General features: G+C 36.4%; 1 protein-coding gene and 2 pseudogenes across 1 annotated transcript in view; 2 read left to right on the forward strand and 1 right to left on the reverse strand.

Annotated features, from left to right (window-relative positions):
* ABCB7 (ATP binding cassette subfamily B member 7) overlaps positions 1 to 5,107 on the forward strand; it is a 165,464-nt gene extending 160,357 nt beyond the window's left edge. Inside the window, exon 16 of the mRNA XM_044235921.1 lies at positions 3,351 to 5,107. Coding sequence (XP_044091856.1) covers positions 3,351 to 3,566 — 216 coding nt within the window. The 3' untranslated portion in view covers positions 3,567 to 5,107. The remainder of the gene's footprint in view (positions 1 to 3,350) is intronic.
* LOC122897615 lies at positions 315 to 886 on the forward strand (annotated as a pseudogene).
* A 4,291-nt stretch (positions 5,108 to 9,398) lies between the features above and the next one.
* Positions 9,399 to 10,772, reverse strand: LOC122896601 (annotated as a pseudogene).
* Between the last annotated feature and the right edge of the window lie 3,001 nt (positions 10,773 to 13,773).

Below are 13,773 nucleotides of genomic sequence, written 5' to 3' on the forward strand. Positions count from 1 at the left end.
AGTAAAAAAACCTAACCTATAATTTCACAACAATACAGAAGTATGGGGAAAGGTCTTCTTTAAGAAGCATGCCAACTATCACTTGTAGAAGGAATGATAAATTTAGAAAATCACATTTTGCAACTACCATTGTAATAATGACTATAGCTAAGCATCATCATTGATTGCTAAAACCCTATGGTGAAAAAAAATATTGGGGAATGGATTACTTATACAGTTTGAAAATGTAACCCATAGATTAATTTCAAAGAGAAAAAGTACCTTTAAAATAGAGAAATTTCTCCTCGTCTTGCTTGAAACCGGGGCGCCGCCAGGATGCCGGCTTACCACTCATCTCTTATGGATCTGGACGCCAAACTCATTGGAAACGTGGCACTGTTGCCTATCAGAAGTCAGTTCAAAGTACCTGCCTCTAGAGAGACAAAAGATACAGATATTGTGGGTGAAGCCATCTACTACTTTAAGGCCAATGTCTTCTTCAAAAACTATGAGATTAAGAATGAAGCTGATAGAACCTTGATATATATAACTCTCTACATTTCTGAGTGCCTAAAGAAACTCCAAAAGTGCAGTTCCAAAAGCCAAGGTGAAAAAGAAATGTATACGCTGGGCATCACTAATTTCCCCATTCCTGGAGAGCCTGGTTTTCCACGATTTATTTTATTTATTTATTTATTTCCATGCAATTTATGCCAAACCGGCAAACAAACAGGAAGATGAGGTGATGAGGGCCTACTTACAGCGGTTGAGACAAGAGACTGGACTGAGACTTTGTGAGAAAGTTTTTGACCTTCAGAATGATAAACCTAGCAAGTGGTGGACTTGCTTTGTGAAGAAAAGATAGTTCATGAACAAGAGTCTTTCAGGACCTGGACAGTGAAAAGAGCCTGGGCAGACACTTTCCATAGCTATGAGCAGCATTTTACAGCAAGATGAACACAGTTATTTGCTTTTATTTGATAAAGTTTTATACAGAAGAGAGAAGAGAGCGAAGTGAAGAGAAGTATCTTCACTCAAAGAGCTCTTTATCAAGAATTTGGTTGGGGGAGGGAAGAATGGGTTGTTGAAGGGTGATTGGAACTTTCTGTAGTATTAAGCTGGTGCTTAATAAAAATTAAGTAAGAATTTAAAAAAATAGAGAAATCTGGTACACTCCCTTAATCAAAGGATCAAACTTAATATTGTTAATTGTGGAGTAAATTGACATTGTGTACTTCCTGAACTGATGCAGGGGGGCACATCGTCACCTGTATTGTATTTCTACCAAAAATGTTTAGCCTGGATCTAATAGGAGCACTAAACAAAAACAACTTAAATGGCATTCTTTAAAAAACACACCTGGGTATTTTAGAAATGTCAGTGTCATACACACCCCACATACTCGAAAACTTATAAATTCAATGTATTGATCCTAATTGGATTCTGGTGGAAAAATATGTATATAAAGGATATATTATTGGGACAGCAGGTGAAATTTGACTATGGACTGTATGTTAGATAAATTTCTATAAATATTTGTATTCTATTCTATAAATATTTATATTCTAGTCAATATGAAAATATTCTTGTTTTTAGGAGATACATGCTAATGAAATATTTAGGAGTGAAATGTAATGATGTTTGTAACTCATTCTCAAATGAATTAGCAAAAAATAGTGTAAATTTAGATGATGAAGTGAGAAAAAGCAAATGTGGCAGTTGCTAAACTGGGAGAAGCATGAGTTTCCATATTAAAAGGGCCTACCAAGTACCCAGCACAATGAATGGAAAAGAAAACACACACACACCAGAACACATACCATAAAATTTTAGAATTGAGGATAAATAAAACAACCTTAAAAGTTGTGAGAGGATTGTCTCAAAGCGGTGATCGTCATGGGGGGTTGAACTAATAGATCCCCTAATATACTTGATTATGAGAAAAATAGTATTTAAACAGTCTTTATAATTCTGGAAGAAAGTTTTGAGAGAATTACCAATAGTGACATAGAAAACTAAGAAAACAAAAAAAATGTGGCAGTTACTAAGTCCAGGAAGAACAAAAATTTTACAAGAAAAAAATTCTACTATCTTACTTGACTCAGCAGGTAATGCTTTACATGGTCATAATAAGGTAAACACTGAATATTAACTTAAACAACACTTGTGCTATAACCAATTTTATTAGAAGAGTGTAAAAATTAAACAGTGGTAATGTGGGGTAATAAAGGAGTGCTGAATTTCATAATACATGTATATATTTGTATATGTATTTTTAAATAACCAGAAGAAATAGCTATGAATTTGTGGATAGGAAGGAGATAGGTATGAAGGAGGAGACAAAAGACTTTTTTGCTATAAGCTTTTAATCTTACTTTTTAAGATATATACATTTGTGCTTTAATATAAATAAAAGTAATTTAAAATATATTTTATACATTTTTACTATAGGATAATTATTTGTGATTTATGTCATTGGTGTTTCCACAAAAATAATTTTATTTTTTCTAGAAACTTTTGATTAAGTTTTCACTGAGGATTTTGTTTTTGACAATGGTAAATAGAAAAATATAAACCATGTAATCCAAGGGGAGTTTTGTGCCAATGAAGTGATCCACACATACCTAGGTTGAGAACTATGTTCTTCATAATCCAGAGGAATTTAAATAGCTGAGCAAAATAGTTCTTTTTTAAACTGCCTAGCTAGCAATGAAAGAGGAGTCTTAAATCAAATTTTAGTTGTTTTGCTTAAGGGTATATTTGTAAAGGTCCTATAACTGGGAGTACCAGTAAAAGTGACAAAACTCCTTTTGTCTCCCACCATGTTTAACAGTAGCTGTCAGAGGCAAATTAATTGTAGATAGGAGCTTGGAATCTATACCAAATCTGTAATGTTAAGTTTAATATCCATTGTTAACAAAAATAGCTACTGGAATAGATAAGCTTTTCATGGAGAAATCTTTTATTTTAAAGTATACATAAGGATTTCAGGGTATTTAAGTCCCTGTTACAAATCACAGTGCATTTGATTAAATATTTACCAATTATAATCACCTTTAAAATTTTTCATCTTCCTTTTCTGCCCTTCAAAATTAAAAATAAAACATTAAAATTTCATTTCTTTTAAGTTAAATGGTTTACAGTATATGGGATTTCATAGATTTTTGTCTGTTCACTACAGTAATACCTTAATAGTGAAGAAAGCATCCTTACCTCAATTTTTCCTACTTGTGCTATGGATAAAGAATTGGGAGAGGTATTTTAATGAACGGAAATCCTTCAAAATCCTTAGTTAGAAATTATTATGTATTTTCAGTTATTATGCTAGTTATATGACCTTTTTCTATGTTTCTCTTGCTTTTGCTTTTTAGGGTAAGATAGCTGAACGTGGTACCCACCATGGTTTGCTTGCAAACCCTGGCAGTATCTATTCAGAAATGTGGCATACACAAAGTAGCCGTGTGCAGAACCATAATAACCCCACATGGGATGCAAAGAAAGAAAATATGTCCAAAGAGGAGGAAAGGAAGAAACTACAAGAAGAAATTGTCAACAGTGTGAAAGGCTGTGGAAACTGTTCCTGCTAAGTTGCATGAGACATTTTTTTTTGACACATTTGCACTGAAGCAGAATTGTTTTATTAAAAAATATCATACATTCCCATTTTCTATAATCCTTTTTTAGATAAGATTTGTTTGAAAAGAAATTTGAGTTTTACATCTTTCACAATATTTAATGTGACATATGCATTTAGCCCCAAATTACCTTCTTGTTACTGCCTTAGTTACGCCTAAAGCATGTTTTTTGGATTCCAAATTTTAATAGTTTTTTAAGTCTCCTTTATGCTTACAGTTTAGATGAAAAGTATCCATTACTTTTTTTTTATTTTTAAAAGAGGACAGTGTAGGTTCATTGTTTCTCCTCTTCCCTCCCCGCTGACTGACATACTTCAAAGATAGATAACTACACCTTCATTTTTTAAAGTCTGCCACTGTACAGTTTTTGGAGGAAAAACCTTAATTCTCATGTATGTATGTAGAATGTTCTTCATCATTAACCAGCATCTCTAGCAGTGGGAATTTTATTTTTTCATCAGAATGAGTTATTGCTCTTGTTTGGGACCAAAATTTATGCCTTTCTCTTTAACACTTAAAACCCTGATGTAATTTGACAGTGGTCGTACTGGGAATGATCTAAAAAGCTTAGGAAGTTAATTGCCCTTCTATTTCCATCTTAACTATAGTGCTTTTGCTGTGTGAAGCTATATGAAGAAACAACTAAATGGAATGTATGCATACACAGATATGTGTGTGTGCACATGCTCACAATTGTATATAAAGCAACAACCACTTAAAGATTATTAATGACCTTGAGGTAAATAGGAGAAAGTTATGTATATGTACTCTAGATGATTGGGACTTTAATCAATGACACGTCCGAATTTATTACAAGATCTTCCCTTCCTTCTTCAGTAATTTAATGAGTTCCTTTAAATGTGACTTAACAAGGAAGAGCCCAAACAAAATGATCAAGTTTTACCTGTTAATAAAATGTTGGTATATGTTCACTTAGAAGCTCCTCTCTTTTCCAATTTAAATAGCTTCTTTTCTTTCTGAAAAAGCTATTTTCTTTTCATATGATTGGAGATGGTCTCAAGACCATTGGATCACGTGGTCATTAGCCAGTATTTTCAGCTACTAAAAACTTGAATAACCTAAAAAACAGTTACAGTTAGGGCCATTAAGTAAGTCTTAAATATTTTCTCTTAACTTCATCATATTAAGATGGTTCCATACAGTGAAATAATGAACAAAAGGAAAGTTTCCTAGGATGACTCAGAAGAAAATGTCAAGAAAAGTGGCATTTATTATAACAATAATTTTATATTAAAATATTACATATTCACATAAAGGTGTATAAAGTATAAATTTTTAAAATCAATATTGAAACATAATTTTTTACTGGATTGGGATGAATAAGCTACAGTTTTAGAATATGGGCTCTGAAAATGGAGTAAGATGATGGGGTTTTATTTCTTATATCCCTGTATTTTTAAAATTGCATATTTCCTTCCTAAAGGGAATCCCAATTTGCAAAAATTGAAACGAGTAATTTGGGATCAGAAAAACAGATGCCTTCCTTAAAGTTTTTAACATAGAAATATCTTGGTGAATGGATAGGTTCATTTGGAAGTTTTTTTCAGCAGTTCAAATGTGAGGGTTAACTATGAGAATCAAAAAAGAGGCCTAGGCATGTGGACAACCTCAAAGTATACATTTACTTTAACTCTAAAGGGATGTGCACCTTTTATATACCTTATGATAATTATTTTGCCTTTTCCCTTAGATGTTGACGAAGATCAGTTTGTACAAATGGTTAGTATAAAAATATGTTTTAAGGGGCACCTCCATGGCTCAGTCTGTTAAGCGTTCAACTCTTGCTTTCAGGTCATGATCTCAGGGTCATGGGATCAAGCCCTGCGTTGGGCACTGAGTTGGGCATTGAACCTGCTTAAGATTCTCTCTCTCCCTCTGTGCCCCCCACATAGATAGATAGATAGATAGATAGATAATTTTGCTTTAAGGATAAGGTATTTAAAGATTATATGAATTTTTGTTTCTGGGTCACTTTGTCCATGTTGTCATCTTGCTGTCATCCTTCCTAACTGCTGGATGTATCAGTGAGTAGCAGCTTTTGCCAGTGCATATTTATAATTCATATATACCTTCTACCTTTATCATAGGATGTTCTGTTGTAGAGTAATAATTGAAAGCTTTTAAATATATTTGCATTGGCAGCTTTCTTAAATTATAAAAAGTCCCTTTTCCCCCTGCTTTGAATATATAGATTTTGAATGTAAACTATATAGGAAAGGACATATTAAATCAAATACACTGGTTAAAACTATTTAGTTAAGACAAAAACAGCTCAGCAAGGGAGTTTCTTTATTAGTTTTATTGTTATAGCAATTTGTATAGATAATCATTACTAAATAAACAATATATCTTTGTGACTAGAAATGGGTGGCCCATTGAAGCAACTTTTTTCTGCAATGCATAGGGAGAACTGATATTTTGTCATTCACACACTCAGAGTAAGTATGAATAATTAATAGACACCCTGGGGTATGGCCTTAGAGCCTTATGCTGAAGGTGAAAACTTGGAATTGTCCCAGAGAGAAAGTAATTGTTTGCAGATTTCATAATACAAGTAAAATGGTAGTAAATTATAGTGCTTTCACTTAGCATTAAGCTGTTATATTTTTGATGACCAGTCAGTGAAAGGCAACTTTCCGTTGCCCCAAGTTTTTCAGTTCTAATGATTAGGAAGGAAACCTTTGGGGTGAGAAATTTTTTTTACTGCAAAGCATGCAAAACTAGTATTTTGATTAAGTAGAATTAATTGTTCTAATTAAATACAAGTTGGAACAGTTTTGGCTTAAAAAGGCAGTGGATTGTTTTCTTATATCTTGTTCTCACAGAGCATTTTTCACTGATTACCTTCTATTCTCATTTCTACTTTATAAAAGCATAGGGTATTTAGAGTTGCAATATAGAGGCCTTTAATGTAATTTCCTCATTCGGAAACCGAATTTCAGGAGAAATCACTGGTTTTGCGAGAGACCAAGTTGGAATGAAAACCCTGGCTCTTGACACCTACTCCATTTCTCTTTTTGCTGGACATTTCCACTAAGAAGCTAAGTTTAAAAATGTACTGAAGGCTGAGATTTCCAGAATGTTGAAGTGAGCAGCTCAGTAGACCTTCTCTGCAGCAAAACAACTTAACTGTTGGAATTTTTTTTAAAAAACAATAATTTAAAAATCTCTAGAAATTATGCAAAGTTCGTATGTCAATTGGAAAAACATTGATTCAAGAAAACCTATTAAATATCAGTAAGAATAGCAAGAGTCTGGCATCTGAAGAATCACCTGCATAACCTCTACCATACCAGGTCTGTGTTACAGAAGCTTGACCTTGGGTATTCTATTTAGGCAGGTGTGGTGAAGATGCTGGGAGGAGCTAGGGCTCCTCCTCCCAGCTCCCACTCCAGGGCTGTGATTTCACCTTGGCAGGGGTAGCTGCCTGCATTTTTTACCCCCCAACTCTGTGTTGAAGAAATTTATTCCTCACAGGCACAGCCAAGAGGACTGATGATACCTTCACCACCCAGCCTCCATTCTTTGAGTGGAAGCAAACTATTCTGTGTGCAGGGTGGAAATACTGAGGCCCTGATTTTTCCACACTAGCTTACTCAAAGTTTGGATGTTTCACTCAAGGAGAGGATAACTCAGAATACCAGGGACTGACACCATGGCCCAATGTTCACTTAGGGAGTGGTGTTTTCACTCTTCGCCCCTTGCCCCCACACCCCCAGTTTTGGTTCAGTGGTGCACAGGTCCTTTCTTAGTGCGTAGGTATGCAATGAGAACAAAGAATTCCACCTCTCTGCCTGGGGGACTGACTTCATTTGAAACAGCATGGAGAACTCTGTCCCTAAGGACATTGTCAAAAACAATGGGGATCTTGGTGGAGAGCAATTAGGAGGAGCTGGTGCTAGCAAAGCAGCAGAGCAGCCAGAATTTTAGTAAAGAGAAACCAAGAGGGAACCAGAAAGAGCCCTCCTGGGAGCAAAGTCAACTCAGGATTGAAGAGACTTGCGTTTGCTAGGCTGCACCTAATCAGGACAATTAGAGCAGAACATGGGACAGACTGAAAAGCATTTCCCAGTATATGTAGACCCATCAACACAGAGCAAACACTTCGTTGGCAAAAGGAACTTGACCAAACACTGAACAATAAGTTGTTCTCAATTAGAGGTGACTTAGGAACACAGGCTTAAAAATAAAATCACACTCCTCCTTGGCAGTCTAGAAGACTGTGTTATATGTCTAAAACTGTGCCCTCCCAGAAAAGAGAAGGATCCTCCCAGTTACCAGTCCCTAGCTGAATGTGGGTCAAAAGAAAACTGCCTGACAACAGCCTCCGCGTACATTCATATCCAATGGTAAAGGGTAAAAATCTTAGCAATAAGTGCATTATGCCCACCCAGAGATAACCCTTAGGTGGCTAGACTAAAAGAGATAATATCAGGCTGCATACTGCGGGGGAAATAGCCAAGTAAATGCTGATCCCTTATAGGAGGAGGATCATTATCCAGAGTTGCTATAAGATACTATAATAAAAAGTCTGCTTTATAATAAAAGATTATAAGAAATGCAAAGAAACAGGAATGTGCCATGCACACACAGGAAAAACAGGCAGTAAACACTGCTTTAAGGGGCCCAGGTGGTAGCTATAGCATATAAAGATTTATTAATAAAGAAATAGAAATTACTTTTAAAGAACCAAATGGAAATTCTGAAGTTGAGAAGTACAGTAACTGAAATGAGAAATCTACTAGAGAAACTCTAGTTTCTCTAGAAACTTGATCTGCAGTTGTTGATCTGCATGAGCAACAACTTGTGGAGAGTAAGCACTTGCTTCTTGGTTATCATCACATGGCCTTTCTGCATGACAAAGTCATGAGCTGGCCAAAGAAAATCCACTAAGTTGAAGATGTATCAGTAGAGATTATTCAATCTGAAGAACAGAGATAAAAATGAAAAATGTCTTCAAGAGAAATGTGGGACACCATTAAAAATTCAACATATTCATAATGTAAGTAGCCAAGGAGAGGAAAGGAGCAGAAAAAAATACTCAAAGAGATTAACGGGAGCATCTAAATTTGACAGGAAATACTACACATCAAAAAAGTTTAACGCCAATTAAGAAAAACACCGATGTTCAAAGCTAAAGATAAGGTGAAAATTATAAAAGCTGTAAGAGATAAATGACTCCTCACATACCAGGAAAATCCCATATGATTAACAGGTGAGGTTTCTCATAAACAGTGGAAGCCAGAAGACAGAGGGATTGCATATTCAAATTGCTGAAATTAAAAATCAAGGGACACCTGGGTAGTTCAGTGGGTTGAGCGTCTGCCTTTGGCTCAGTTCATGATCCCAGGGTGTTGGGATCGGGTCCCACAACGGGCTCCCTGCCTGCCACTCCCCATTGTTGTGTTTGTGCACTCTCTGACAAATAAGTGAAACCTTTAAAAAATATTTAAAAATAAGTATCATTCAGGGTGCCTGGGTGGCTCAGTGGGTTAAAGCCTCTGCCTTCAGCTCAGGTCATGATCCCAGGGTCCTGGGATTGAGCCCTGCATCGGGCTCTCTGCTCAGCAGGGAGCCTGCTTCCTCTTCTCTCCCTGCCTCTCTACCTACTTACGATCTCTGTCTGAAAATAAAGTAAATTTAAAAAATCTTAAATAAGTATCACTCAAGAATATTATATCCAAAACTATCACTTGAAACTGAAAGTGAAATAAAGATGTTATCATATAAGTAAAAAGAAAACACATGGCTAATAAATCTGTATTACAAGAAATACAAAGGAAATGATCCAGGCAAAGAGCAGGTGACACCAGATAGTAATTCAAATCCACAAACACACACACCCCAGAGCACCAGTATAGATACATCCGAGTCACTCATGTAGATAATTAGTAAAAGACAGTATAATTGCATGTTTCTTCTTTCCTTTAGAAGAATCTGTTTCTCCCCTGGAAGATAATGTTTATTGAAATCCCAGCAGTTGTGCAATCTGCTCCTGACATTAAGCAGCTGCTTCTTCCAGTTTGGTCCCATGAATGTTTCCTTATCCTCCACAGTCTGGAATCAGCCATGGTCAAACTTAGAGGTGATGTCAATGAACTTAAGGTTAATCTCCAGGGCCTGTCATTTGATCTGCATGAGCAACAACTTGTGGAGAGTAAGCACTTGTTCTTGGTTATCATCACATGGCCTTTCTGCATGACAAAGTCATTGGACACTTCATCATAGTGGACAAAGCCAACGTAGAGGGTTGATGCTCTTGTCAGATCAAAATCAGTGGAAACATTGTTCTTGATAAGTTTGCCATCCTTGATGAGGTAGCCCTGGCCAATCTTGTAGATCTTCTTGTTGATCTCAGTGCAGTGATGGTAGACTTTTTGCCCAGCCCATTGCACGGAGAAGGCCACTTGGGCAGGATGCTATATCCCAATACAGCCCACCTTGCACAGTCCCTGGTGGGTCTTGCAGGGTAGCTTCTTGGTGTGCCAGTGGCTGGTGACATTAATGACATCTATCATCTCATCCTGCCCAAACACTAGGTTCATAAGAACCTACTGTTCCAGGTTCTCATGGGCCTATTCCAGCTTCTCAGTCACTGTGCATCTAGTCCCCTGGATCTCCATGAGGTGGGCTTTCTTCTGGAATAGAGGAAGCAGGGGCATCTGGGTGTGGGCGATGACACAGATGATTTGTCAGTGCTGTTGAGGTCCTTCTCTAGCTGCTGCTTGCCAGTCATCATCCTGCCACTTGCAGTATTTGGTTGAAGGTCTTCTTAGACTGATGCCAGTTCTTATAGAAGTGCCCTTTAACTCATCATGAATGTGCTCAGCAAAGATGGTCTTAAACATACAGAGACCTTGAGTGGTTTCTTCATAGCCCATGATGTCCACAACTACCGTGGATGGTACCTCCACAATGGTCACGTCTTCCACAATTTCCTTCTTTTTCACCTGGATTCTGGCCTGTTGACCCCTCACACAATGTGAGTCATGCCAGCATTGTAGATGAGGAAAGCTGTGAGTTGAATAGAGTCATCCTTGGGGAAGCAAGTCAACTTCCATGGTGCCAGTCACTGTGTTTCTGGGGCGAGAAGCCCAGGGACCCATGCCTGGGAAGGGAGAGTTTCCTATGAGACATTCTGCCACCAAATGCTGCCAGTAGAGTAAGAAAATTTTAAAACTTCACTTAAGTTGACTTAGAAAACAACCACATGAAGCAATGTGTATTCTTTCATTGGGAGTAGAAACAGAGATATCTTGGATTAATGAAAATAATTCTTGGAAATGAAACCAGATGGTATTCAGAATCCACAAGAACAAACTATGGACTCTGAAAAACAATCTGAGGGTTCTGAAGGGGTGGGGGGTGGGAGGTTGGGGGAACCAGATGGTGGGTATTAGAGAGGTCACGGATTGCATGGAGCAGTGGGTGCGGTGCAAAAAACAATGAATACTGTTACGCTGAAAAGAAAAAAAAATATCTGATAGGCATGCTATGAATCATATATTAAATTGTGTTCTGACTTAAAGCATTAGCTAAACAATTCTCTATAGAATAAACATTATCTTGAAAAAAGAACAAATGAAGAGAGATAAAATTGTATATATGATGATTAATATAACAAATTCTATGAATATACACTTATCCTTCTCTTCGATGTTTTGAAAGATATAAGATCATAGAAACAAATAATTTTAACTATGTATTGTTGAGTTTGATACTATACACACACACACACAAATGTAACATATATAAATGTAATACATGTAACAATAGTACAAAAAGGTGGTATGGAAAGGAGCTATATAGGACTAACGGTTATATATGCCTTTGGAACTAATCAATGGAAATGCAAAGTGAATTCTGAGAAGTTTGGATGTATATTGTAAGACCTAGAACAACCACTAAGAAAGTAACTGTAAGAAATATACTTAAAATATTAAAGGGATCAGGATGGTACGCTGGAACATATCCACTTATTACAAGAAGAAGACAATAAAGTGGGAATAGAAAAAAAGACATGAGGCATATAGAAAAAGTTAAAGTAGAAGATGGAACAATATTAAATATGAATTAAATCAAAAGGCAGAGACTGTCAGATTGAATTACAAAAATCAAGATCCTCTGCAAAGAGTGATAGTTTCTTTCTCTTAGCTGATTCAGATGCCTTTTATTTCTTTTTGTTGTCTGATTGCTGAGGCTAGGACTTCTAGTACAATGTTGAATAGTAGTAGTGATAGTGGACATCCCTGCCATGTTCCTGACCTTAGGGGAAATGATCTCAGTTTTTCCCCATTGAGAATGATATTTGCTGTGGATTTTTCATAGATAGCCTCAATGCCTTTGAGATATATACCTTCTATCCCTACACTTTGAAGAGTTTTGATCAAGAACGTATGCTGTACTTTGTCAAAAGCTTTTTCAGCATCTATTGAGAGTATCATATGGTTCTTGTTCTTTAAATGTATTGTATCACATTGATTGATTTGTGGATGTTGAACCAACCTTGCAGCCCAGGAATAAATCCCACTTGGTCATGGTGAATAATCCTTTTAATGTAATGTTGGATCCTATTGGCTAGTATTTTGGTGAGAATTTTTGCTTCTGTGTTCATCAAGTGTATTGGTCTGTAATTCTCTTTTTTGGTGGGGCCTTTGGTTATGGGGTCAAGGTAATGTTGGCCTCATAAAATGAGTTTGGAAAGTTTTCCTTCCATTTCTATTTTTTGGAACAGTTTGAGGAGAATAGGTATTAATTCTTCTTTAAATGTTTGGTAGAAATCCCCTGGGAAGGCGTCTGGACTTGGGCTCTTGTTTGTTGGGAGATTTTTGATGACTGCTTCAATTTCCTTACTGGTTATGGGTCTGTTCAGGTTTTCTATTTCTTCCTGGTTCCGTTTTGATAGTTCATAAGTCTATAGGAATTAGGAATGCCTCAATTTCTTCCAGATTGCCAAATTTGCTGGCGTATAGTTGCTCATAAATCGCTCTTATAATTGTGTGTATTTCTTAGTGTTGGTTCTGATCTTTCCTCTTTCATTCATGATTTTATTTATTTGGGTCCTTTCTCTTTTCTTTTTGTAAGTCTGGCCAGGGGTTTATCAATCTTATTCTTTAAAAGAACCAGATCCTAGTTTCATTGATCTGTTCTTTTGGTTTCTTTTTCATTGATTTCTGCTCCGATCTTTATTATTTCTCTTCTCTTGCTGGGTTTAGGCTTTCTTTGCTGTTCGCTCTTCAGCTCCTGTAGTTGTAGGGTTAGGTTTTGTACTTGAGACCTTTCTTGTTTCTTGAGAAAGACTTGTATCACTATATACTTTCCCCTCAGGACTGACTTTGCTGTGTCCCACAGATTTTGAACCATTGTGTTTTCATTTTCATTTGTTTCCATGAATTTTTTCAATTCTTCTTTAATTTCCTTGTTGACCCATTCATTCCTTGGTAGGATGCTCTTTAGCCTCCATGTATTTGAGTTCTTTCCAACTTTCCACTTGTGATTGAGGTCTAGTTTCAGAGCATTGTGGTCTGAAAATATGTAGGGAATGATCCCAATCTTTTGGTACTGATTGAGACCTAATGTGTGACCCAGGATGTGACCTATTCTGGAGAATGTTCCATGTGCACTAGAGCAGAATGTGTATTTTGTTGTTTTGGGGTGGAATGTTCTGAACAGATCTGTGATGTCCATCTGGTCCAGTGTGTTATTTAAGGCCTTTATTTCCTTGTTGATCTTTTGCTTGGATGATCCGTCCATTTCAGTGAGGGGTGTGTTAAAGTCCCCTACTATTATTGTGTTATTGTCAATGTGTTTCCTTGATTTTTTTATTAGTTGGTTTATATAGTTGGCTCTTTCCATGTGGGGCATAGATATTAAAAATTGTTAGATCTTCTTGTTGGACAGGACTTTAAAGTATGATATAGTGTCCTTCCTCATCTCTTATTATAATTTTGGCTTAAAATCAAATTTATCTGCTATAAGGATTGCCACCACAGCTTTCTTTTGATGTCTATTAGCATGGTAAATTGTTTTCCACCCCCTCACTTTAAATCTGGATGTGTCTTTGGGTCTAAAATGAGTTTCTTGTAGACAGCATATTGATTTTTTTAATCCATTCTTATACCTTGTGTCTTTTGATTGG

The sequence above is a fragment of the Neovison vison genome, chromosome X (genome assembly GCF_020171115.1).
Source record: "Neovison vison isolate M4711 chromosome X, ASM_NN_V1, whole genome shotgun sequence".
In the NCBI taxonomy this organism is placed as follows: domain Eukaryota; kingdom Metazoa; phylum Chordata; class Mammalia; order Carnivora; family Mustelidae; genus Neogale; species Neogale vison.